General features: G+C 42.7%; 1 protein-coding gene across 1 annotated transcript in view; it reads right to left on the bottom strand.

Moving 5' to 3' along the window:
* The window catches only part of DNAH9 (dynein axonemal heavy chain 9), a 301,303-nt gene that overhangs the window by 191,012 nt on the left and 83,976 nt on the right, over positions 1–26,315 (bottom strand). The window contains exons 23-28 of the mRNA XM_024752602.1: positions 26,065–26,191; positions 20,598–20,750; positions 19,314–19,439; positions 16,793–17,032; positions 16,279–16,439; positions 2,931–3,087 (exon numbers count right to left, since the gene is read on the bottom strand). Coding sequence (XP_024608370.1) covers positions 2,931–3,087; positions 16,279–16,439; positions 16,793–17,032; positions 19,314–19,439; positions 20,598–20,750; positions 26,065–26,191 — 964 coding nt within the window. The remainder of the gene's footprint in view (positions 1–2,930; positions 3,088–16,278; positions 16,440–16,792; positions 17,033–19,313; positions 19,440–20,597; positions 20,751–26,064; positions 26,192–26,315) is intronic.

The raw sequence follows: 26,315 nt of genomic DNA, 5'->3' as shown, positions 1-26,315 counted from the left end.
GTGAAGGTTCTTTCTGACCTTCACTCCTTTCCTCTCCTCACCCCAGACAAACCCTGTGAAGAGAGCTCAGGGTGAAGTCAGCACAGGGAGCAGGGGAAGGACAGCAACTGCACAAAGAACTCGGTCCTGTTTTTGAAGCTGATGTTTTAGTGGGTGGGGTTGAGTTAAAATGTCGCACGCCCTGTTTGGTGCTCATCCAAACCTTAACAACCTTAAACAACCTCAGCTCTTACCTCCTCCACGATGTCTTTTCTGACCAGCACACTTGGTGGCTCTCCCACAGCTCTGGAGCATTCCAGGGATTAGAGTTCGTAGAACACGCATTAGCACTCAGGGTAATGCTGTCTGCTATCTCCCCTAATTATTTCATATATTGTTCCTGTCTCTCCTAATGGACTGGGTTATGCTTACTCTATCTATCTGCCATTCATCTATTATCTCTCTCATCTCTGTCATCTATCTACCTACGTATCTTTATTTCCTTTCTTTGCTCCTTCCTCCTTTCCTTCCTTCCTTCCTTCCTACCCATCTATCTCTTATATGTCTATCTATCTATCATCTATCTTTTATCTATTTATATCTATCATTCATCTATTATCTCTCTCATCTCTGTCATCTGTTGACCTGCCTATGTTTTCTTTCTTTCCTTTTCTCCTTCCTTCTTTCTTCCTTTCTTTTTCTTTCTTTCTCTCTCTTTCTTTATCATCTATCTATCTACCTACCTATCTATCTCTGATATCCTCCCATGATTCCCAACAGATGCTGAGCAATGGTGATACTCAATAAATTGATTGCTGGTGTGTACTCTGAGATAAAAATAATTCCAAATAGCTGGACAACAAAGGGAAGAGGAGGTTTGCAAACTGCTTACTTATTGAGGCTGTTTGGTTACAAAGGATGTTTGGTGTCTAGGAAGGGATCACCTTACCTTTGCTGTATCTCACTACGGCTATACCTACTGTTCTTGCTCTGATCTGTGTCTCTACTAGACGCACATGACTGAAGCTTTGCACAGTTCAAACAAATTAAGGGCAGACTCCTCCTTTCACCCTGTACTCTTAGAGGAATTGGTGGGGTCAGGGTTCAGTAATAAGTTGTGTTTTTTTTTTTTGTGGTACGCCGGCCTCTCACTATTGTGGCCTCACCCATTGCGGAGCATAGGCTCCAGATGTGCAGGCTCAGCGGCCATGGCTCACGGGCTCAGCCACTCTGCGGCATGTGAGATCATCCTGGACCGGGGCATGAACCCGTGTCCCCTGCATCGGCAGGCGGACTCTCAACCACTGCGCCACCAGGGAAGCCCAGTAATACGTTTTTGAGAGGACTGGGTAAAATGACCTTAGTGACCTCTGGCCACGGGGCCAACTCATCTCTTGCTATTTCCCATGTTAAGCATTACTTAGAAGAAATCTGGCTGATTTTCTTCAATCAGTACCCCAGGTCTTCCACATCTAAATGAGTGTGTCCTCCAGAATGTTGGGTGGGAGAGTATATTTATCTCAGCAGTGTTGCCATTGATCAACTCTAGAAGAATCTAGAAACTTAAAGTAATCCTTAAAGTTTAGCTTGTTCCTTTAGAGGGGAAGAAAATCGTTTCTTCTTCCAGCCTGCTTAAAGAGAAACAGTATCTTTATGTGTTGATCAATAAAGGCAACCATATTAAAATTTAGTGTGTGACTATGAGAAGACAGCTATTTTGGGTCTGAATCCTCATTTTGTTTGCTTTATATGAGAAAACATGATGCTATAGGATTCTGTAACTCTGCACAGCAGAATTTTATATACAGGAGAAATTATTAAAGTTATAGCAGATCAGTCTCATTTACAGAGTTCTATACGTGGTAACTGAAAGTATTATCTTGCAGTCTCTAAATTTATTTATTTATTTTTGTGGTACGCGGGCCTCTCCCGTTGCGGAGCACAGGCTCCGGGCGCACAGGCTCAGCAGCCATGGCTCACGGGACCAGCCGCTCCGCGGCATGTGGGATCTTCCCGGACCGGGGCACGGACCCGCATCCCCTGCATCGGCAGGCGGACTCTCAACCACTGCGCCACCAGGGAAGCCCCTAAATTTATTTTTTAATAAAATTTATTTTACAGGCAATATATCACATCATATATATATAAATATTTGATCTATTTAGTGCAAATGTTTTCTTTTTCCACTCTAAATTTATTTACCTGCTATCCTATTTTCAAAAGGAAACTTAAGGGCAGTTTACAAAAATATATACAATAAAACAAAATAGAAATGAGACAGTGAGACAATCTGTTATTATGCATTTTTCAAAAAAAAGAATCTGAATAAGGTCTAGTTGTGAGCAGAACGTCGCTAGCACAGAAGTGACCTAATGGGCCTCTTGTTTCTTTTTCATTTCTCTATGACACAGAGCCTGGAATACATTAAAAAATGTAAAAATGATGAGTGCCTGGATGAAGAACATTACCCTTGCACTTGTCTTTGTGTACCTCTTGCTAAGAATAGAGGTTACTCTAGTATGTCTTTGGAAGCCAAACCTAGAATATTTTGCCCTTGTAGAAATTCTGGGGAAATGCCCACTTTTCCACAAGAGCACATCTATGACTTTTATGTGAAGATTTTTATATCAGCCACTTATGAGCCTTTCTGTGGTTCTGGGTCAAATAATGAATTTAGGCCTTTGGATACATGTTCAGCTTCTCCATTTTATAGATGATGAAAGGAAGACCCCAGAGGTGAAGTCATCTCTCTGTGGTTGCCAAGCTTATCAGTGGAAGTGGATTCCACGGTGCTAAAGTTTACAGGGAGGTCCACAAGCTCCTGAGGGCAAGGGTCCTCAGGCCTCCTGTGAAGGAGCAGGGACGTCCTTGTCTGGGCCTCTGAGCTGGACCAGGGTGGCGAGGATGAAGCTGCGGCCCAGCTCCTAGTCCCCCCAACGCTGGGCCTGTACCTTATAGTCCATCTGCTCGGAGCAGTTAAACACGTAGACCATGATGCCCAGCGCTCGGCCCAGGTCCTTGGTGGTCTCTGTCTTGCCTGTGCCTGCAGGTCCTGCTGGAGCCCCGCTCATGGTCAGGTGCAGAGACTGGGTGAGGGTGATGTAGCACCTGCCGAACACAGGAGGGTGGAGGTCACTCTCAGTGCCACAGGTGGCCCCACAAATAGCTCTGGCCCTGCTGGGTCCTAGGGAGATAGAACTGAGGTTCAAGGCCGTGAGAGACTTGGCACAGCTTCTTGAAGGAAAGCCCAGAGCCCCCAGCTCTGTTCCCCTCTGCGCTGGGGGTGGAACCTTCTAAAGGATCATCTGGTCATGATGCTCCCTCCCTAAAGGGCACCAGAGGCTCTCAGCCCGGCCGTTCCTGACCTTGCCCCTGCTTACTTCTCTAGCTCATTTCTCATTGGTTCCTTCCCCCCAGCCCCACTATGTTTAAGTCCATTCATGAAGAGCTATTTTCACTTGCCCAGTGCTATGGTCTGAATGTTTGTGTCCCCACTAAATTCATATGTTGAAATCCTAACCCCCAAAGACTGTGGTGTTAGGAGGTGGGGCCTTTGGGAGGTGACGAGGTCATGAAGGTGGAGCCCTCATGACTGGGCTTAGTGCCTTATTAAGGTAGAGCGGTCCTTGCCCCTTCTACCATGTGAAAACACCGTGAGAAGGCACCAGCTGTGAGCCAGAAAAAGGGCCCTCACAAGAGCAAGACTATGCTGGCACCTTGATCTTGGACTTCCCAGCGTCCAAAACTGTTGAGGTCAAGTCCCCCGAAAACTGAGTTCCTCTACCGAGTTAATGATTAACCTCTGTACCCAAAACATTATTCCTTTTCTCGTCCAACACCTGTTCCCCTCAAGATTGAGGGGCATCAAAGGGGGGATTGAAACTGCATACAAGCCCCTGTGTCCCTGTCCTTTAAGATAACAGCCTTTTGCTTTAGTCTCCCAGGCCTCCCCTGAGTCTCCAAAGGCTGGCTCAAGAGTTAATGATTAGGAAATGTGAAGATGGAGAAACAAAGAATACCTGTTGGACCGGGAAACTGGTACAGTTTAGACTCTAGACGAGCCCCACAGCAGGTCCCGAACACCCAGGCCCCTGAAAGCTACAGATACAGGCCCGACACACCCCCCCCCCAAGCTGTTCTTACCGGAAGCAGACCCCACCAGGTGAAAATTGCCAACCGCCAGCACTTAGAGCCCAGACCGGTTGAAACCAGATGATTGGTGATACTCGAAACTTCACATTGATGCCAACCAATTCACGAATAGGACAAGCCAACCAGGCTCCCTGCAGCCCCCTCCCTCACTCTCACGCTGCCTTTAAAACCTTTGTCTCTGAACCGGCAACTTGGAGATGGTCTTAGGACACTAGTCCACCATCTTCCCACGTTGCTGGGCTCCTGAATAAAGCAACTTTCCCTTTTCCACCAACACTTGTCTCTCGAATTGGCCTGTCGAGCGGCGAGCAGCTGAACTTGGGTTCCGTACCGGCCTTGTCCAGTTACACCGTGAGAAATAAATTTCTGTTGCTTATAAGCCACCTAGTGTTTGGTATTTTGTTATAGCTGACTGAACAGACTAAGATGCCAGACACAGTAGGACTGTGCTTGTCCCTCTCTCCTCCCCCATCCAGCTCCTGACCCTTCCTAGAGTCTACCTGGATCAGGTTCCGCTTAGCTGAAGGTTCCTAGCCCCCTGGGACTCATTTTTGCCATGACTTCACCCGCAAGTATTCCCTGAGCCCTCAAACAATGGGGTGAGCGAGCAGAGTAGCTCAGCTGAGCTCCCACTCCACTGTGCTCCACTGTGACTCCCAACTATATATGTCATACACCTCTTCCACATATATCCTCCTAAGAAGATGACAAAATGTGCCTTTGGATAACAAGCCCATGAAAAGATGCTCAAAATCATTGATCATTAGGGAAATGCAAATTAAACCCACAGTGAGATACCATGACACACCCACTAGGAGGGCTACAATCAAAAAGACAGACAATAACAAGTGCCGGTGAGGATGTGAGAAAACTGGAAACCTCATACATTGCTGGTGGGAATGTTAAATGGTACAGCTACTTAGGAAGACAGCTTGACAGTTTCTTAAAAAGTAAAGTTTACCATATGATTCATCAATTCCCCTTCTAGGAATTACCCAAGGATAATATGAACGTATGTTCACACAAAGACTTATGCAGGAATGTTCAAAGCAGCAACATCCATAACACTAAGAAACTGGAAACAACCCAAATGTCTATCAACTGTGAATGGAATAACAAAATGTGATACATCCATGCAATGGAATACAATTTAGCAATATAATGGAATGAAGTACTGATACATGTTACAACATGGATGAACCTGAAAAACATTATGCTAAGTGAAGGAAGTCAGATACAAAAGATCTCATATTATTTCATTTATGAAATGTCTGGAAAACACAGAGATAGACAGAAGATCAGTGGCTGCCTAGGAAGGGAGGTGAGGCTGAGTTTGGACTGAAAACAGGGTGACAGCAATGCTGTAAAACTAGATTGTGGTAATGGCTGCACAAGTCTAAGAATTTACTAAAAATCATCGATTTGTACATTTGTAATGGGTGAACTTTAAGACATGTAAATTATATCTCAATAAAGCTTTTAAAACCGTGCCATTGACCTAACTTTTTAATACTTAGAAAATCAGTACAGAGGCTTTCAACTTGCAGGCTAGATGGGGAGGGGACATCTGAGGGGTCCTCTGAAATGCACTCTGTTTGGTTCTGAATCTGATGCTAGAGTTGACCAGAAACTCTGAGCTAACACCTTTCTTGCCAGATGGTGACTGCATCCTCACTGCAACCAAAGTTGTTTTGAAAAGACTTGGAGTTCCTGAGTTCTCCTTTAATTAAGTGTGAAATTCCCATAGCTACCTCAGCCTTTGAAAATGAAACCCAGGAAGGTAGTTTCTCCAGGTGGAGAGGAGAGTATGCAGAATTACGATTCTACTTGGAGTTTTCCTCTGTAATGGGGGGCTGGCTGCATTTAACTCCTGGTGAGCTGGGCTCATGCAGCTGCCTCACTTTTCCCTGTGGATTAAGCTCACATCAGAGTTGTTGATCTCTTAGGTGGGCCACGAAGTGGGGTGAGTCAGGGTTAAGGTGAAAAGCTAGGTCCCATCTCACCTTGCTCGGTCACTGTTACCATTTGGCAATGCTTCTCTCCAACACTGGTAGCTAGATCTTCAGAGTTCCATGTGCAGCCTTAACTGTACCTGCTCTCCTAGGCTGAGTTCTGGCTCCAGACTGGCCCCAAGGCCTTCTACCTCTGCCAGCCTCAGGTTCCTTCCAGAAACTGGAGGGCCTGCTGCAGCCCTGTAACCCCCCAGGAGGAAAGGCAGCTGCCTGGATGGGTGGAATACTGGCCCCCAGCCAACTCTCCTCCCCACTCTCTTTCCCACCCCCTTTCTGTCCCATGGCTGCCTTCTCTGTCAGCCAGAGGGCAATTCAGACTTCTTCTCTCTGCAGCAGCAGGGCTCTCAAGGAATCTGAGAGTCTAGAAGCACAAGGTTCCACAAAAATAGAATTCTCATAGAAAACTCAAGAATCTCCCAAAAGAAATCCTTAGAACTGGGTGTCAATCTCTTTTTGAGCAACTACTGAGCTTCTGATTATCGCCAGAAGAAGCACGTGGGGGGAAATGTCAAAATACATATACATTTGCCCATAATAATAGAACTCTAGAGCTGGAAGGCATTTCTGAGATCAACTAATCTAATCCCCTTAAATTACAGATGGATTGACTGATGTTCAGGGAGGGGAAGTGGGCTGGCTGTCTAAGGAGTTCTAATAACCAAGGCAGGGACAGTGGGGCTTTAGCGTGGGCCATGAGGAAAACACAAAGAAAAGAAAGAAAGAGTATTCCCTTCTTCTGTGTGGGGGGCCACTGAGCCAGTAGGATGTCCTAGTTCTTTGGGACACACGCTCCTCCTCTAAGATTCTGTCCGTGGTCTTTAGTTAGATTGTTAGATCCATCTCTTTAAACATCTAAGCCGGCTCCTTCAATCTGCTCCTGTTTCCTAGTGAGGGGGGCAGATCATGCTATTGTGGTTTAAGGCAAGGACTCAGGAGTCAGACACACTGAGTTCAACTCTTGCCTCTACTGCAAAGTGTTTGTGAAACTCGGCCAGGTTATTAAACTTTGGTGCCTTAAAAACATGTGTCACTGGGGTCCATCACACAGTATTTTCTTTGTACAAAGGAATTTAGATAAATCTGCTGCCTCAGAAAAAACTGCAGTTGTGAAAATGGGAAGGAAGCCTTTAAGAAGAGCTGTTGCCTTAACCAACTAACCACAACATGAATATGGATCAATTTAGTCTGATTGCTTATTGGGAAGACAGGCCTTTAGTGCTGGAAGAGGCCTCAGAGGCTTGTCTCTTTAACCATGCCAGGCTTCTCCCATTAAATCCTTCAAATACAATCACATAGCCTTTTCTTCCAGTAAGCCATGTTTATTATTTTAGAAGCCAGCTCCTTCCATTGTGGGTCAGTTCTAATTGTTTGAAAGGCCTTCCTAATATCGAGCTGAAGCTGGTTTTGCTTTCTTTGGGCAAATGGTGTCTACAGGCTTTGTTCTTATTTGACCCACCAGACTCTTGTGAGGACAAGAGGAGACAAGAGATATGAAAGTGCCTTGGAAAACAGAAAGCTGATCCACTTTCAAGGTATTATTTCTTAAGGTAATAAATATACGAAATGTAGCTTTCCTTTTTTTAGACAAACAACTGGCAGATTAATGAAAATATCAAAGGTGTTGTATCTTGATTTCAGGTATGTATAGACTGGCTATCCCAGATGTGTGGTCTGGCTAATCTTAGAGTTGGTGAAATCACTTGATTTGTATTCATTTCCTATTGCTACCACACAATAAGGGCTTAAAACAACACCCATTTATTATCTCACTTCTGTATGTCAGAAGTCAGGTGGCTCCTCTACTGAGGGTCTCACAGGGCCAAAATCAAGGTATCAGTTTGGCTGGACCCTTATCTGGACACTCTGGGGAAGAACCTGCTTCCAAGCTCATTTGAATTCTTGGCCGAATCAAATTCTACCAGTTGTAGTACTGAGGTCCTAAGCAAATGCTGAGGCTGGGGGATCTCTCAGCTTCTAGAGGCCACTGTACCATCCTTGCACAGGGCTCGCTCCATCCTCAAAATCAGCAATGGCATGAAAAATTCTTCTCATGCTTCAAGCCTCTCTGACCTTCCCTCTGCCCTCAGCCAGGAGAAGGCTCTACTTTTAAGGTCTCATAAAATTATATTGGTTCACCTGAATAATTTCCTTTTTGCAGTAAAGCAAAATATAATCATGAGAATGATATCATCCTATTTATAGTTTTCACCCACGCTCAAAGAAGAGGAGATGATACAAGGGAAAATGTCGCTGGGGATCATTCCTAGAATTCCACCTACCACATGGTTCAATAATCATAACTGAGGAATGAACGTGGATGCAACAATATCTACCTGGAGGGAGGCCTCTAGTGGCATTACCAGGACACAGACTCCTGATGTTCAATATATTCATAGATAACTTGAGTTAAGAAATAATTGATTAGATAGAAGGTAGACCAAAATTGTAAATAATTTTAGCAATTGAAAATGATGTGGTAGACCCAACAAAGTGAAACTTAAGAAGAACAAATGCAAATTAATCTTCCAAGCACTTGCATGTACATGGAATGGGGGCAATGTGGTTAGATGGCAAGTCACAGGAAAAAGACCCAGGGATTGCGATAGGTTCCCAACTCAACATAAGAAATAGCACTAATAGAAGAATGTCCTTAGCAACAACCGAAAACAAATCTGTCCATCTTATAATATTTTAATATTTAAAATTTGAAAACTGTTTGTCCTCAGCATAAATACCTCCAATTCTAAGATCCATTCCTTATGCCATGTGGTTATGAGGTCCTTCATCATCTAGTGCTCATCTTCGTTTGCCTACACTAGTTGGTAAATGTCTTTCTCAAAACGTGACAGGAACAACTGAGAGCAATGAGTGACATATGATCTACCAAGAATAACACACACTTAGTAACTAAACTTGAATAGTTTAATTATGCTTCATATTATGTGTATGGTTCAAATATAACTAGAAATTCTACAAGTGACTTAGAAAAAGGAGAATCAAGAGCATAATTCTTAGAATTTTTAATATGGGGCAGTAGATGGGAAGAATAGGAGATAAATTTACAAAAAAACAATTTTCTCCTATATGTAAATGAAAAGAAAGTTAAAGATATAATGAAATTAAGCAAAGATTTCTTAGTTACAACACCAAAAGCACAGTCCATAAAAGAAAAATCTGACAACCTGGACCTCATCAACATTAAAAACTTTTGCACTTCAAAAGATGCCATGAAGAAAATGAAAAGATAAACAACAGGCTGGGATAAAATATTTGCAAACATATATGCAATATGTCCGGAATATACAAAGAAGTCTTAGAACTCAAAAAAGAGTACAAACAGATCAATCAAAAAATAGATAAACGATATGAACAGAAATGATGCCAAAGAAGATGTATAAATGGCCAACAAGCACATGAAAATATGCTCAATAACATTATTACAGAAATGCAAATTAAAACTCAAATGAGATGCTACTTCACATCCACTAGAATGGCTACAATAAATAAGACAGATAATAATAAATGTCAAGGATGTGGAGAAATGAGAAGCCTCATACATTGCTGGTGGGAATATAAGACGATCCAGCCACTTTGGAAAATAATTTGGTAGTTTATCAAAAGGTTAAACATAAAACTGCTGTACTACCCAGCAATTCCTCCCCTAGGTATACACCCAAGAGAAATGAAAACATACATCCATGCAAAGACTTGCAAGCAAATGTTCACAGCAGCATTGTTTATAATAGCCCCAAACTGAAAATTACCTAAGATGACTATATAGACAAAATGTGTCTTATCTGTAAAATGGAATATTATTCAGAAATAATAAGTAACAAACTACTGACACATGTTCTATCATGGATGAACCCCAAAACGTTATGCAAAATGAAACAAGTCAGACACAAGAGACCACATGTTGTATTGTTCCATTTATAAGAAATGTCCGGAATAGGCAAGTTTATACAGACAGAAAGTAGATTAGTGGTTGACCAGGGCTGGGGGTGGGAGTGAGGATCAACTACAAATGGGCATGAGGGATCTTACTGAGGGGCATAAACATGTTGCAAAATTGATTTACGGTGATGGTTAGACTACTTGATAAAGTTACTAACACTTGAAATGGGCGAAATTTTTGACATAAAATAAAGCTCAATAAAGTTGTTTTAAAAAATATATATATAGGGACTTCCCTGGCAGTCCAGTGGTTAAGACTCTGTGCTTCCACTGCAGGGGGCACAGGTTCAATCACTGGTCAGGGAACTAAGATCCTGCACGCTGTGTGGCACGGTCAAAAAAAAACCCCACAACAAAACAAAACAAAACAAAACAAAATATATATATAAAGTGAAGAAACAATCTTATACAGGACCAAAAAAATTAAAAACTACATAGAGATAACAATAAGAAACACTCAAAACCTATATGAAGATACTTATAAACTTTTCTGAGAAACATAATTGAAGGTATGAACAAAGAAAAGCAAATCACATATTATAAAGATTGCCTGGCCATTCTTTCAAAATCAATTTGAAGGTTTTAAGGCTCACCAATCAAAACCCTAATAATTTATATTTTAGAACTTGACAAAATGATGAAAGCTCATTTGAAAGAACAGAAGAACTTTAAGAAAAAGGAAAGGAAAATGAAAATGAATGATACAGACCTTTACTATAAAAATATTACCACTCACAATAAAGTTACAATCCTTAAAGAGCATTGCATATAGATGGATTGATATACTGATGAAACAGAATAAGAATAGATACTTTGAAGCAGTTTGATAGACTCAAAACTGAATATGGTTGAGCAAACATCACAAACCAGTGAGGGAAAGGACCCATAACTCATGTGCTGGGCCTACTGACTACTTAGAAACAACAACAACAAAACATTTAATTATATGCTCCCTAACATAGTTTCTATGGGTTTTCCTTTCCCAGGACTCCACACTTTGGAAAGCCATCTCTCCTCTACATGGAGTATTCACATGGGGCTGTCAATCAAAGTATTTCCCACCTTGCCAGAAGCTGCCTGCCAATGCAGGGGACACGGGTTTGAGCCCTGGTCTGGGAAGATCCAACATGCCATGGAGCAACTAAGCCCCTGTACCACAACTACTGAGCCTGCTCTCTAGAGCCCATGAGCCGCAACTACTGAGCCTGTGAGACACAACTACTGAAGCCCGCGTACCTAGAGCCTGTGCTCCGCAACAAGAGAAGCCACTGCAATGAGAAGCCCGCCCACCACAAGGAAGAGTAGCCCACGCTCGCCACAACTAGAGAAAGCCCTCACAAGCAACAAAGACCCAACACAGCCAAAAATAAATAAGTAAAATTAATTTATTAAAAAAAAGCTGTCCCACAAGGGGTGGGCACAAGGCTCGGCCTGAGCAAAATACTCCATCTCATCGTTTGCAGTAACTGGCTCAGAGACGGGCACATGATCCAAACAGGACCAATCAGGGTCCCTTTAAGGAATCTGACATATGGTGCTGGGAAAGAGAGGGTCTCTCTTCCTCCTGGATCCGGCGTGGGCCATCTTTCCAGCCAAAGAAAAACAATGCAAGAAAGGAATCAGCTCTCAGAAGAGAGCAAAGCCATGATAAGAGAGAGACAGTAAAGCCCTGATAGCTCCCTGTTCAGGCCCGAAAGCTGGTTACACTGCAGCAAGCTGGACTCCTACCCCAGAAGTCTGACTTAACAAGTCCTCTTTCTGTTTAAGTTAGTTTGAGTTAGTTCAAGTTAAGTTAGACTTCTATCACTTGTAACCAAAAATGTGGGGGGTTTTTTTGGTTTTTTTTTACAAAAATGTTTTGATGAAAACATTCACTTTACTCAGTAGTCAAAAAATTTACCAAGGAATTAAAAAAGGTTAAAGGAAAAAGTAAAATAACATAAACCATAATACAATACAGGTGAATATTAAACTGATCTTAAAATGGGCAGGAACTTGCTAAGTGTAAAAGTAATAAAATGAGCAATGATAATAACAACAAATTCACAGGAGAAGGAAATCTAACAGCCAATAAACACATAAAATGCTCAAGATCCAAATGAGATACCATTTTGACTTATAAAGTTAATAATATTTTAAACAATAATACTTAATGCTGGTAAGGATATTGTGAGATGACCACCTCATAAACTGCTAGTGACAGTGGGAACAATATCTTTTTAAAGAATAACTTGATAGTATGTATCATCTAATTATCCTGCTTCTTGGAATCCCTCCTGGGGAAATAATGGGAAATATAGTAAAAATTTATATATAAGTGAGTTCACAGCAGCTTTATTTTTAGCAGTAAGAGCTTAGATACAACTTAAATGGCCCATAATGTGGTTATGTTACATAAACTATGGGATACTTGTAAATAGAAGATAATCCAGCTGTAAGAGGGGTTTAGAAGAATATTTAGAGAGTATATACATGATATATTGTTACATGAAAAAGTCTATGATATTTTATATACAGCATATGGTTGCAATTTCATTTTTTCAAAATCTACATGAGAAGGAAACAGACTGAATATTAACAACGGTTATTCCTGGTAACTTTTATTTTCTTTGTTTACAGATTACTAAGTTTTTCAAAAATAATATCAGATAAAAACTTAAAAAGAATTGCTGGATCATATGGTAGTCCTATTTTTAATTCTCTGAGGAACCTCCATACTGTTTTCCATAGTGGCTGCACCAATTTACATTCCCACCAACAGTGAACTAGGGTTCCCTTTTCTCCACATCCCCACCAACATTTATTATTTGTTGTCTTTTTATGATAGTTATTCCAACAGGTGTGAAGTGATATCTCACTGTGGTTTTGATTTGCATTTCCCTAATGATTAGTGATGTTGAGCATCTTTTCATGTGCCTGCTGGCCATGTGTATGTCTTCTTTGGAGAAATGTCTGTTCAGGTTTCCTGCACATTTTAAAATCAGATTGTTTTTTTGATGGAGTTGTATGAGCTCTTTTATATATTTTGGATATTAACCCCTTCTCAGACATATCATTTGTAAATATCTTCTCCCATTCAGCAGGTTGTCTTTTTGTTTTGTTGATGGTTTCCTTCACTGTGCAAAAGCTTTTAAAAGAATGAGATTTTGCCATTTGCAACAATATGGATGGTCTTGGAGGGTATTATGCTTAGTGAAGTTAAGTCAAACTGAGAAAGACAAATACTGTATGTTTTCACTTATATGTGGAATCCAGAAAATAAAATGAATGAATATAACAAAACAGACTCACAGATACAGAGAACAAACTAGTGGTTACCATTGGGGAGAGGACTGGAGAGAGGGATAAGATAGGGGAAGGGGATTAAGAAGTATGAACTATTATGCATAAAATAAATAAGATACAAGGATGTAATGTACAGCACAGGAAATACAACCAATATTTTATAATAACTTTAAATGGAGTATAATGTATAAAAACATTGAATCACTATCCTGTATACCCGAAACTAATATAGCGCTGTAGGTCAACTATATTTCAATTAAAAAAACTTAAAAAGAAAGTGTAAGACTTTGCTAGTTGCGTCCTACCCAGCAAATCACCCTCAAAGACTCTTGCATCAATTATATCTCACCCACTTGCAGTAGTGCCTGAGAAATTAAGAGGTACTCAAAATTGATAAGCTGTTGATTAAAACAGTACTTCCGGTACGGGGCTGAAAGGGGTGTTTGTGTGCAAACATGAGGGAAGGGGGGTAAAGGGGGAGGAGATCATCCACAGGTTAAGAAACAACTTAGGAGAATGGCTTTTGTTCAGCCTGAAAAAGTATCTCCGTTTAGTCCTTCAACTTAGCAGTGTGCCAAAGTCCTGTGACAATGGCTGAGCCATTGTACCTACTTATACATTCAGGTCCCATCCAGGCAGTGGGAAATTCCAAAGAAACAGGCATAATCAGTCGGACGTACTGTAATGTGGTTGTGCTTTTAATGAATGTGCAGAGGTTGTATGGATAAATTGTCCATTTGATTAATTCCTCTGGCAGGAGAGAATTAAACGTACTTAAGCTACACACTAGCAAAAGCTGAATGCTCTTTAAAATGTGATTTTCTGTGTTGAGGCCAATTTCTTTCTGGGCAAAACATTTCTTGAGATAATAATGGAAGTCAATGAGAAAATGGAATTCACCATATAAATATTCACTATATACTACTTTGTCAGAAAAGTATCTCATGTGCAAAACAAGGTCAAGGTCTGCATAGTATTTGCCATTCTTTGCAGCAAATTTTTCTTGCAAGTTCCTATTTGCATCCTTTCATATGAGAGGTGATAAACGCCTATTTTAGAAATAATTCACTGTCAAAACTTTACCCTTTTCCTCTATGAGGTATTCGGCATTAGAGTACTAGAGACCTCTAAACCCAAAAGAGGTAATTATCTTCTTCAACTCCTGCGCAGGTAGGAAGACCCAGGGAAAAGACAGTGCTGTGTTTTTTATCACTTGGAATGATAATGTCTGGTGTGCCTGTGGGCAGGAAGGAAATATTTTGCATGGTATGGGAAGCTGGGCATACTACTCCGAACCTCAGAAGTCATTTCCCTGCCTTTACACAAGAAGTACTTCGTGAATGCCTATTATTTGCTGGACACGGTGCTGGGTCCTGGGGCAGAGCAGTGAGCAAATCAAAGCCAATGTTTTTGTGGAACATACAGTCACAGTGAGAGACAGACATTAACCAAGTTGCTCAAATATATAATGGCTTCATTATTCTGTTCCGAGCGATATAAATTCCAAAACTATTAGCTCCAAGTCCAAGGCAGGCAGAAAAGCTCACTGCCAAAGAGAACACTCTTCCCAAAGCCCTTCCTGTTTAGGACTGGTGTGCTGCTGAGAATCATCATAAAGACAAAGAGCATATGAGAGGGTCCCCTGTGAATGAAGCTTGAGGTGGGAAAACTTTTCCCTGAACCCACAGTGAATGAGCCCCTCCAACTGATCATGACCCAGGAAAGCCCGGGTAAAAGCCCGAGATGCCCAAAGCCCCAGAGGTGCTGCAGCCTTTACTGTTCCAGCTGCAGAGGGACCTGCATCCCTCTGAACCTACGCTGTCTGCCTTTCGTCCTCAGCTGGGACAGCGAGCAGGGTGGTGCCCAGCGAGAACAGGAGACAGCGAAGCGGCTGCTGCTGCTTCTCTGGGAGCCAAGGCACAGGTGGAGTCCTGTGTGGATCCCTCCTCTGAACCGACCTCCCCTTCCTGATTCTGTCATTCTTACAATAATCAACTACCCTTCATTCATCAATGGATAATAATTCAACGTCTACTAGGTACTGGTGATAATAGCAACAAACAAGACAGACAAAGGTCCCTGAGAGCAAAAAAGTTGACATTCCAAAGGGGACTGCCGCCAATAAGCAAGAAGGCAAGTTCATTTCAGAATGTGGGAAATGTAAGGAAGAGGATAAACGGAGCGATGCATAGGGTTATTGCCGTGTGTGTGGTGTATGTTTGTAAATTTTTTTCTACGTATGTCATATTTCCCTCAATAGAAGTGGAGTTTAACTTTTAGTCATCTTTGTATTCCCAGTGACTAGTTCAGGGTCTGGCATGGATTCATTTATAATGAATATGAATGACGGAGAGTATGGTAAAAGAAATTGTAAGCTCCTGAATAGTAGGGACCTTGCTCTCATCTTTGTATTCCCAAAGTGAGAGGTGCTAAATAAATGTGCCAGTTGATTGATAAGAAAATAGTCATAGGAATTATTTACTGAGCACTTATTATGCCCTGAACTCCTTAACAAGCATTCCTGTTTTTTATCCTTACAAAATTCACGTCAAGTGGGAGTTACTACCTCCATTTCATGGATGAATAAACCAAGAATCATGTCAAGGTTTTCATGGTCAAACAACAGCTGGTATGTGTCACAGCTGGAATGAGAATCCAGGTGTGTAGGACTGCCTAGTCATTCCTCAAAAAGCCATGGCTCATCGATTTGCTCCGGGGTTTGCTCTGATACGGGCTCTGCCCTACACCCTTTCAGTTTTATTTTACCTCTGTTTGGTTGCGTCTGGCCCTCGCCCTGCAGCTCTGTGGGCAATAGCAAGTGACACTGGGTGGTCATTGGATGGTGTGAGCCAAACAGCAGGAGGGTTCTCTGTCAGTGGCTGACTCCAGTGCTCACCTGTCTGTCAAAGGCGTGATCACCAGGCGAGGTGTATTTCCCAGGTACTCATAGGAGTATAGAAACTGAGCATCACAGATGTTGGCAAAGCAGTGTTTGGCCTCGTCATCCCAGCGATGCCGCAGCTGGGACAGCCAGAGGAAAGCCTGGGCATTGTCCACCTAGAGAGGGCATGGCAGAGGAGGTGGGTGAATCACAGGGTGCAATAGGTAGCAGGCGGCCTCGTGGCCACAGGATCCACAGGGGTCTGGATGCCCTGGGTGTTGGGTGCTGCGTACCGGTCAGGAGAGCAGTATGCTGCCCAGCACAGCACAGGAAGCACGAGCCGCTCAGATGATGCTGTTCTGCTGGGGTTCTAAAGGCATGAGCAGCCACCGTGATCCTCTCCCAGTTCCCTGGCTGGTGCAGAGTTTGCAGCCCCTGTGTTTTAGCCATATATGAGCTTCTCCCTAACCTCAATATTCACAGTGTAGGTGCCCAGAAAGAGCGACACTCCTGTGAGTCTGGAACTCACCTTCTGAGCAATCATCTTGGCCACCACATCCCGGGCATGGACATCGATGGTGCATATGGTCATGACCTTCTGCCGGTCTCCCGTGGAGAGCTGGCCGATCAGCATGGTGATGAGGGTTTTGAGCTGGGCCACTTGTTTCTTGTAATAGTCCTTCATGGCATTCTCATAGCCTTCCTCCAGCCTGGCAAATGCCATGCCCACCTCTGTGGTCCACCAGATCTGAGTGCAGGTCAGGGCCACCTGTGGCACCAAGAGTCACTTAATAAAGCCATTACCAGGACTGTCTCCCAAACCAGCCCAGTCCCCACACAGCACGGGCTGAGAATGCCATTGTGTGGGGGACAGATACCCCTTCCCTCCCTCTTCCACCAGCACTGTCTCATTGAGCATATGCCTCTAAGGCCTTGGAGGTGTGAAGTGGGCACAACACAAGTGGGGAAAGTGCTTTCTGCTCTTGAAAAACATGTCATTTGGTTGAGAACAACCGAAGGCTCATGCTGGTCAATGTCAGTGGCTTTTAGAAATTGGTACACTGATCTTTCTGCTTTTGCTCCTCAGGCCACAGCGTCTTTCCCGTGCCTGGGAGGATAACAAAGTGTTGATTGAACATCTCAACGATACTCAGTCTTTGCTCTGTTCTTCCGGAACCTCTCATGGTTGGAGTATTCTAGTTTAGTGAGCCATTGCTGATCATGTGTGGCATAGTTTTTCTTGCCCGTAATACTTTCACTACATTTTTTGCTATCTCTTTAAAACTATAACTTTGAAAGGCCTACTCTTGAAGGTCAGGGTGAATTCCACTGAAATTCAACATGGTCAATATGATTTGTAGTCTTCAGAGATTCAAAATAAATAAATGAAAAAAAGCGATTTAAATGCACATTTCTTTGCTGAGAAACTTAATAAGGAAAACGCGTGATTTTGATTATCCATGGTGGAGACGTGGTCCCACTTGGTTCGGGAGACACTGCTCTAGATGATGTCTGTCACAATAGCAGGAGGCAACACATTCTCCTGCCACAAAACGCTGATTCAAGTAAACAAGGAATCCTGGTGGGAATGATTCCCTTTGTGAAGTAGAGAATCCCGTTGTAGTAACAAGTACCATTACCTAATTTATTGGTTTTTGCCTTTGGATTTAGACATATTGGTTTTTGTTAAAGAAGTTCCTCCTGCTGTGTGATCTTGTTGGGATGGTTTGAACGTGATGTGCCAACTATACTGTTAAAACAATACCTTTTCCTTCTGCAGCACTGGCTTATTTCTCTTCTCTGTCTACACTCGCTGTCAACATTTTCCCACCTTTTTCTCACTTCTCAACCTCCTGCAGTGTGGTCTCTTCTCTACCACTCCACTGAAATGGCCTCACCAAGTCCATGGACGTACGTTAGCCTCTTCATTTTGCTTGACCTCTTAGACGTGTGTGGTGTAACTGACCTCTTATCCGCCATCAACACTCCCTCTTTTGGTTTCCATGACTACCATTCCTTGGTGTTCCTTCCATCAGAAAATGTTGTTTCTCATTCTGCTCTACTGGCTTCTCCTTGCCTACACAGCCTTTGAATGATGCTCAAGAGTTTGTTCTGCACCCTCATCTCAGTCTGCATATTTTCCAGGGCAATCTTATCTACTCCTTGGGCTTCAGTTACCACCAAATATCTGTAACCCCAAATAAACCAAACCAACACTAATACTAGCCATTAACAGGGGAGGCAGGAGTGGTGTATTGCAGCCAGAGTCATTAAAAATAGCCTCATTAACTCTCCTCTTTCTCTTGTTACCCTCCTGAGAGCCCGGTGAAGGATTCAGATATCCTGGAATGAGACGAGACTCCCAAGCGTGGTCCGCGAGTGCTGTCCTCCAGTTTCCTCTCCAGACCCACCTGCCACCTCTTGTTCCCTCTTCCCCTCACTCCTGCTCCACCACACTCAGGCTTCAAACACAGCGCACTCTCACTTGCTTCTGAGCCTTTGCCTGTACTCTTACCCATGCTTCGTTGATCCTTCCCTCCACCTTTCATGTGTTTCAAACCTCAGCTTAGGCATCATATCCTCAGGAGGGTGATCTCCAGACCCCGCTAACCAGCTACAGGCTCCCAGAGGACCCTGAGCCTCCTTTATTGTCACACCAGGTCCCACTTGTAGGTGACTGACTTCCACGCCAGTCTGTAAGCCCCAGCAGGGCAGGGTTACATCGTCATGCCTCTGGCTGGTGTCTCCTGCACTCAGCAAACAGCTTGGCACACACAAAGTGGGCTGGCTCAGTGAGCTGAACTGTTTACATTTTCTCCCTACTGTAGCCAATGGAGTAAAAACGGATGACCCTTAGTTCTCCAAGGTAGGGGTTGGATTGCGTCACGGCTGACAGTTCCCCTGGTCCCTCCTGCTAACCCCTTCCAGACCAGCCTCTCTTGACCCTGAAGCATGAGTGAGTCTGGCAGCCCCAGGAGGCTGATGGAGGTCATCGAGGAAGAGAGCAAGCAGAGGATGGGGGCCCACAGAGGTCCTGCTTCGGAGAATACCTGAGCTGGGTAGTCAAAGAGCCACTGCTCCCTCGGCTTCTCTTCATAGGCAGTTATGCCTTCTGTCATCTCGTGCCTCACGGTGGCCTTCATGTGAGCTAGCACATGGCTCAGCCATATTTCTACCTGGAAGAAGAACTCGGGGTTAGACGCTGGGTTCCTAAGATGTGCTCAGTGATACACTTCACTCAGCCTGAGGGAGTGAAGAAAATGAGCCCAGGCACGATGGACAACCCCAAACAGCCACCAGAAGGCACAGGGAGACAGTTCGTTTGTGTAACGCAGGACGGGGCTCAAGTAACAACAGGGGGGATGTGCCCACTGGAGCCCACTGGGTGGAGGAGTAGGTTCAGGGGATGTGGGGCTGCCGCCCAGAGTTCTCATGAGGAAATCTTAATCTGGGTTGAGCTGGGTGTAAATAAGTCAGTGGACTCTCGTGACCTTGTCCACACTGAGTATGAAGCCAAAGGCCAGGATTATATTTTCCAACTAAATGCTTTCTGGGTCTACAAAAAGAACAGCCAAGGTTTGAATCAAACCCCAAGGTCCATTTCATAAAACTGAGAATGTGTGACTATTTTCAAGTACGAGGATTGCTTTCCAAGATACATGTGGATGAAGGTAGAACTCTGAAAAGGTATTTTCTCCAGGTGTTACTCTGGACTGGATTAGAACCCCAGGGACAATGCTTTGCTGGATCATTTAGGATAGTGAACAAAGTAGCGCTTATCCTTTAGCGGTGATGGTGAAAGATGGAAGGAGGTTTAAGGAGAGAATGGTCTCATGTTTTGTGTTTCTGGAATTGTACCCGGGAGATTTGGAGGTGGTAGTTTCTGGAGAAGGGCGGTGGTGGGCTTTCCACAGGGTAGAGCTGTGAGAGGTGTATTGTACAGAGAAGTGACCGTTCAGGAATATGGTTGATTTCAAAGGGCATGTTCTCCCGGGGAAGGTGTCAGTGTCCTACATTCCCCTGTGGGGTGCTCCAGGGCTTGTCATGTTAAAGTTTCCTGGTGCTGCTAATCATTTTAAAATCCTTCTCTCTTTGACTCAGGTAATTGTTTATGTGCATTTTATTCCTCTCTGCACAGGTCTTTGGTTAAGGAAGATATATGGATATTGACATGTGTCCTTCCCAGAGAGAGGAAAGTGGGCACTGGAAGCTACTCCAACATTGGTTCAAGTCAAGGGAACTGGCAGTCCCAGGGCACTGACAGCAATGCCAGCCCAGGGTCACAAAGGCTGATGCCTGAATGCAGACACCTGAGAGAGAAAGGCATACGTTACCTGCCCACTGCAGTCACAGGGCTCGCTGAAGGCCACATACTCTTCTTCCTTGCTGTACATGCCAAGACTGATCTTGGTAGGTTTCTCACTGGCGTCCAGCTGGAACTGCATCTTGGCCATATTGTCAAAGAGTTTGGAAAGGTGTCGTTGAACCTATGAAGGAAACCATGCCAACAGAGTGGAGAGCATGTCTGGGAAGTTACTTATCAGTATTGCTTAGAGGGCTACCATGTGACAACCACGTGACAACCACTAGAGTGTTGGGTCTCATCATTCTGAGACTCAGACTCTGTTCTCTAGCAGTGGTTCTCAATGTGTGGTCCTCAGACCAGCAGCAACACTTGGGAAGAAATCCTTGGAAACGCAAATTGTCCAGCCCCAGCCAGACCTACGAGTCAGAGACTCTGGGGATGGGGTCTAGGAATCAGTATTTTAATAAGCCCTCTGGGTGATTCTGATGCACTTTCAAGTTGGAGAACCACTGTCTACAGCTCAAAATGTCAACAGTGTATAAATTAGGATACACACACACACACACACACACACACGTATGTATGTATATAATTTACTTCTTTTTTCTTGTTTATTGACATATAGTTGACTTACAATATTGTATCAGTTTCAGATGTACAACATAGTGATTCCATATGTTTATGGATAATGCACCATACAAAGTTATTTTAATATTACTGACTATATTCCCTGTGCTGTACATTATACCCCTGTGACTTATTTATTCTGTAACTGGTATTTTGTACCTCTTCATCCCCTTCATCTATTTCACCCATCCCCCTACCCCCTCCCTCCTCTGGCAACCACTAGTTTGTTCCTTGTATCTGTGAGTCTGTTTTTAGTTTGTTATATATTTGTTCATTTGTTTGGTTTTTTAGATTCCACATATAAATAAAAACAGATGAATGGATAAAGAAGATGTGGTATACATCTACAATGTAATATTACTCAGCCATAAAGAAGAATGAAATCTTGCCATTTTCAAGAACATGGATGGACCTGAAGGGTATACTGCCATGTGAGATAAGTCAGACAGACAAAGACAGGTACTTTAATATTTTAAAAAATTGTAACACAGTAGGCTTCTATTTTACATATGAGTCAGGTTTGTCACAAAGAAGTGATATACTCAAGAGCAGATGGCTAATTAGTGCCTAGAATCAAGGGCTAGAACCCAAATTTTGGGTTCCTTATATACACTCACATAAACCACCCCAATGTCCCATTAATACAACTCCCAATCTTATCTCTCCATGGAAATCTTAGCTATTACTTTTGACCACTATTTACTGCAACTCTCTTCAGAAGCACATCAAAGGCATTCTCTTTAAAGGCTTAGCCCCTTCCATTTTGCCATCCTCAAAGCTTCCCCAACTCTAGAGAGTAAAAGCCACTGATGGGACTCTGTGGTAAACTGCACAAAGGTTTTGGCAAGGTGAGATTTCTGATGTGTGAAATGCTGATTTTCGACAGTGAACTCTATGCTGGAAATGAAGTGATACATTACTCTCTTTTCACTGTTTCCAAGGAGGATTAAGAAAAGGATATATAAGATCAAGATCCATTCCATATGGAAACAGAGTCAAGGATGGACACTCGAATTAAATAAACAAATCAAGCCTAAAGTTTGGGAACTCTGGTCTGAAGGAGCAGCTGAGAGGCCTTTTCACGCGGCTCCCTACGAGCAAGTGAAACTAGACTAAGTGCAAAGGAATAAGAGGACATCAAAGAGTCCAGGAGTCTACATGACCTGGTGGGACCCCTCGCCCAGGATCTCCCTTGCCTTGCTTATGCATGACTGGGTGGCTGACAGGGTCTTGGTGCTCCAGTCAGGTGGCAGGCCTCAGATTCCGAGGTGGGAGAGCCAAGTTCAGAACACTGGACCACCAGAGACCTCCCAGCACCACGTAATATCAATTGGTGAGAGCTCTCCCAGAGATCTCCATCTCAAAACTAAGACCCAGCTCCACTTAACGACCAGCAAGCTCCAGTGCTGGACACCCCATGCCAAACAACTATCAAGACAGTAACACAATCCCACCCATTAGCAGAGAGGCTGCCTAAAATCATACTAAGTTCACAGACACTCCAAAACACACGACCGGATGCAGTCCTGCCCACCAGAAAGACAAGATACAGCCTCATCCACCAGAACACAGGCACCAGTCCCCTCTACCAGAAATCCTACACAACCCACGGAACCAACCTTAGGCACTGGGGGCAGACACCAAAGACAATAGGAACTATGAACCTGCAGCCTGCAAAAAGGAGACCCCAAACACAGTAAGTTAAGCAAAATGAGAAGACAGAGAAATATGCAGCAGATGAAGGAGCAAGGTAAAAACCCACCAGACCAAACAAATGAGGAGGAAATAGGCAGTCTACCTGAAAAAGAATTCAGAGTAATGATAGTAAAGATGATCAAAAATCATAGAAACAGAATGGAGAAAAGACAAGAAACATTTAACTAGTACCTAGAAGAACTAAAGAGCAAACAAACAAGGATGAACAACACAATAAATGAAAGTAAAAATTCTCTAGAAGGAATCAATAGCAGAATAACGGAGGCAGAAGAACGGATAAGTGACCAGGAAGATAAATAGTGGAAATAACTACTGCAGAGCAGAATAAAGAAAAAAGAATGAAAAGAATTGAGGACAGCCTCAAAGACCTCTGGGACAACATTAAATGCACCAACATTCGAATTATTGGGGTCCCAGAAGAAGAAGAGAAAAAGAAAGGGTCTGAGAAAATAGTTGAAGAGATTACAGCTGAAAACTTCCTTTACACCATGATCAAGTGGGGTTTATTCCAGGAATGCAAGGATTCTTCAATAAACGCAAATCAATCAATGTAATACCCATATTAACAAACTGAAGGATAAAATCCAAATCATCATCTCAACAGATGCAGAAGAAGCTTTTGACAAAATTCATCACCCATTTATGATAAAAATACTCCAGAAAGTAGGCATAGAGGGAACCTACCTCAACATAATAAAGGCCATATATGACAAAATCCACAGCCAACATCATTCTCAGTGGTGAAAAACTGAAACCATTTCCTCTAAGATCAGGAACAAGACAAGGCTGTCCACTGTCACCACTATTATTCAACATAGTTTTGGAAGTTTTAGCCACAGTAATCAGAGAAGAAAAAGAAAGAAAAGGAATCCAAATCAGAAAAGAAGAAGTAAAATTGTCACTGTTTGCACATGACATATTATACATAGAGAATCCTAAAGATGCTACCAGAAAACTACTAGAGCTAATCAATGAATTTGGTAAAGTAGCAGGATACAAAATTAATGCATAGAAATCTCTTGCACTCCTATACACTAATGATTAACTATCTGGAACAGAAATTAAGAAAACACTCTCATTTACCATTGCAACAAAAAGAATAAAATACCTAGGAATAAACCTACCTAAGGAGACAAAAAACCTGTATGCAGAAAACTATAAGAGACTGATGAAAGAAATTAAAATGATACAAACAGTTGGAGAAATAGACCATGTTTTTGGATAGGAAGAATCAACATTGTGAAAATGACTATACTATCCAAAGCAATCTACAGATTCAATGTAATCCCTATCAAATTACCAATGGCATTTTTCACAGAACTATATACCCAAAGCAATCTTGAGAACGAAAAATGGAGCTGGAGGAATCAGGCTCTCTGACTTCAGACTATACTACAAAGCTACAGTAATCAAGACAGTACGGTAGTGGCACAAAAACAGAAATATAGGTCAATGGAACAGTACAGCAAGCCCAGAGATAAACCTACGCACATATGGTCACCTTATCTTTGATAAAGGAGGCAAGGATATACAATGGAGAAAAGACAGTCTCTTCAATAACTGGTGCTGGGAAAACTGGACAGCTACATGTAAAAGAATGAAATTAGAACACTCCCTAACACCATACAGAAAAATAAACTCAAAATGGATTAAAGACCTAAATGTAAGGCCAAACACCGTAAAACTCTTAGAGGAAAACATAGGCAGAACACTCTGTGACATAAATCACAGCAAGATCCTTTTTGACCCACCTCCTAGAGAAAGGGAAATAAAAACAAAATAAACAAATGGGACCTAATGAAGCTTAAAAGCTTTTGCACAGCTATGGAAACCATAAACAAGATGAAAAGACAACCTTCAGAATGGGAGAAACTATTTGCCAATGAAGCAACTGACAAAGGATTAATCTCCAAAATTTACAAGCAGCTCATGCAGCTCAATAACAAAAAAACAAACAACCCAATCCAAAAATGGGCAGAAGACCTAAATAGACATTTCTCCAAGGAAGATATACAGATTGCCAACAAACACATGAAAGGATGCTCAACATCACTAATCATTAGAGAAATGCAAATCAAAACTACAATGAGATATCATCTCACACCAGTCAGAATGGCCATCATCAAAAAATCTAGAAACAATAAATGCTGGAGAGGGTGTGGAGAAAAGGGAACCCTCTTGCACTGTTGGTGGGAATGTAAATTGATACAGCCACTATGGAGAACAGTATGGAGGTTCCTTAAAAAACTAAAAATAGAACTACTATATGACCCAGCAATCCCACTACTGGGCATATACGCTGAGAAAACCATAATTCAAAAAAAGTCGTGTACCACAATGTTCATTGCAGCTCTATTTACAATAGGCAGGACGCGGAAGCAACCTAAGTGTCCATCAGCAGATGAATGGTAAAAAAGATGTGGCACATATATACAGTGGAATACTACTCAGTCATAAAAATTAACGAAACTGAGTTATTTGTAGTGAGGTGGATGGACCTAGAGTCTGTCATACAGAGTGAAGTAAGTCAGAAAGAGACAAACAAATACCGTATATTAACACATATATGTGGAATCTAAAAAAAAAAAAAGGTTCTGAAGAACCTAGGGGCAAAACAGGAATAAAGACGCAGACGTAGAGAATGGACTTGAGTACACAGGGAGGGGGAATGGTAAGCTGGGATGAAGTGAGAGAGTGGCATAGGCATATATACACTACCAAATGTAAAATAGATAGCTAGTGGGAAGCAGCCGCATAGCACAGGGAGATCAGCTCGGTGATTTGTGACCACTGAGAGGGGTGGGATAGGGAGGGTGGGAGGGAGATGCAAGAGGGAGGGGATATGGGGATATTTGTATATGTATAGCTGATTCACTCGGTTATACAGCAGCAACTAACACAACAATGTAAAGCAATTATACTCCAATAAAGCTGTTAAAAAAAACAAAAAGCCACTGATGGGCTGGGGGGATGGGCATCCTGAGAAGCAGTAATGGTGGAAATGAAGAAAGCTCTGAGGTTAGGTATGATGAGGCTCGCAACACAGGTTTGAAATACATACACCGCCTAAGGGGGCGTAACGGGGAACCTGAAACTCCTGGTAGAGCATCCTGGTCCTTCTGAATGTTTCTACAGGCACTTCCCCAGCTTACCTGTTGTGGGGCTGTGCTGTTGGAAAGGATGTCTAACAGGTCCGAAGAGGAGAGAAAGTAAAACCTAGGGAAGGCAAGCCTTTTGGTGTCCAGGTACTCCACCAGGGCCTTCTCACACAGGTACAGTCTGTGGGCACAAAGAATTTCCTAATTAGGTTTGCCTAGATCCATAGGCACATAGATGTTACCTAAATGAAAACAAGTGCGACCTATGGATTACACGCAGAAATCATGTATGCATGGAACATGTA

The sequence above is a fragment of the Neophocaena asiaeorientalis genome, unplaced genomic scaffold (assembly GCF_003031525.2).
Source record: "Neophocaena asiaeorientalis asiaeorientalis breed wild unplaced genomic scaffold, Neophocaena_asiaeorientalis_V1.1 scaffold540, whole genome shotgun sequence".
In the NCBI taxonomy this organism is placed as follows: domain Eukaryota; kingdom Metazoa; phylum Chordata; class Mammalia; order Artiodactyla; family Phocoenidae; genus Neophocaena; species Neophocaena asiaeorientalis.
This window is presented reverse-complemented; position numbering and strand designations above follow the sequence as displayed.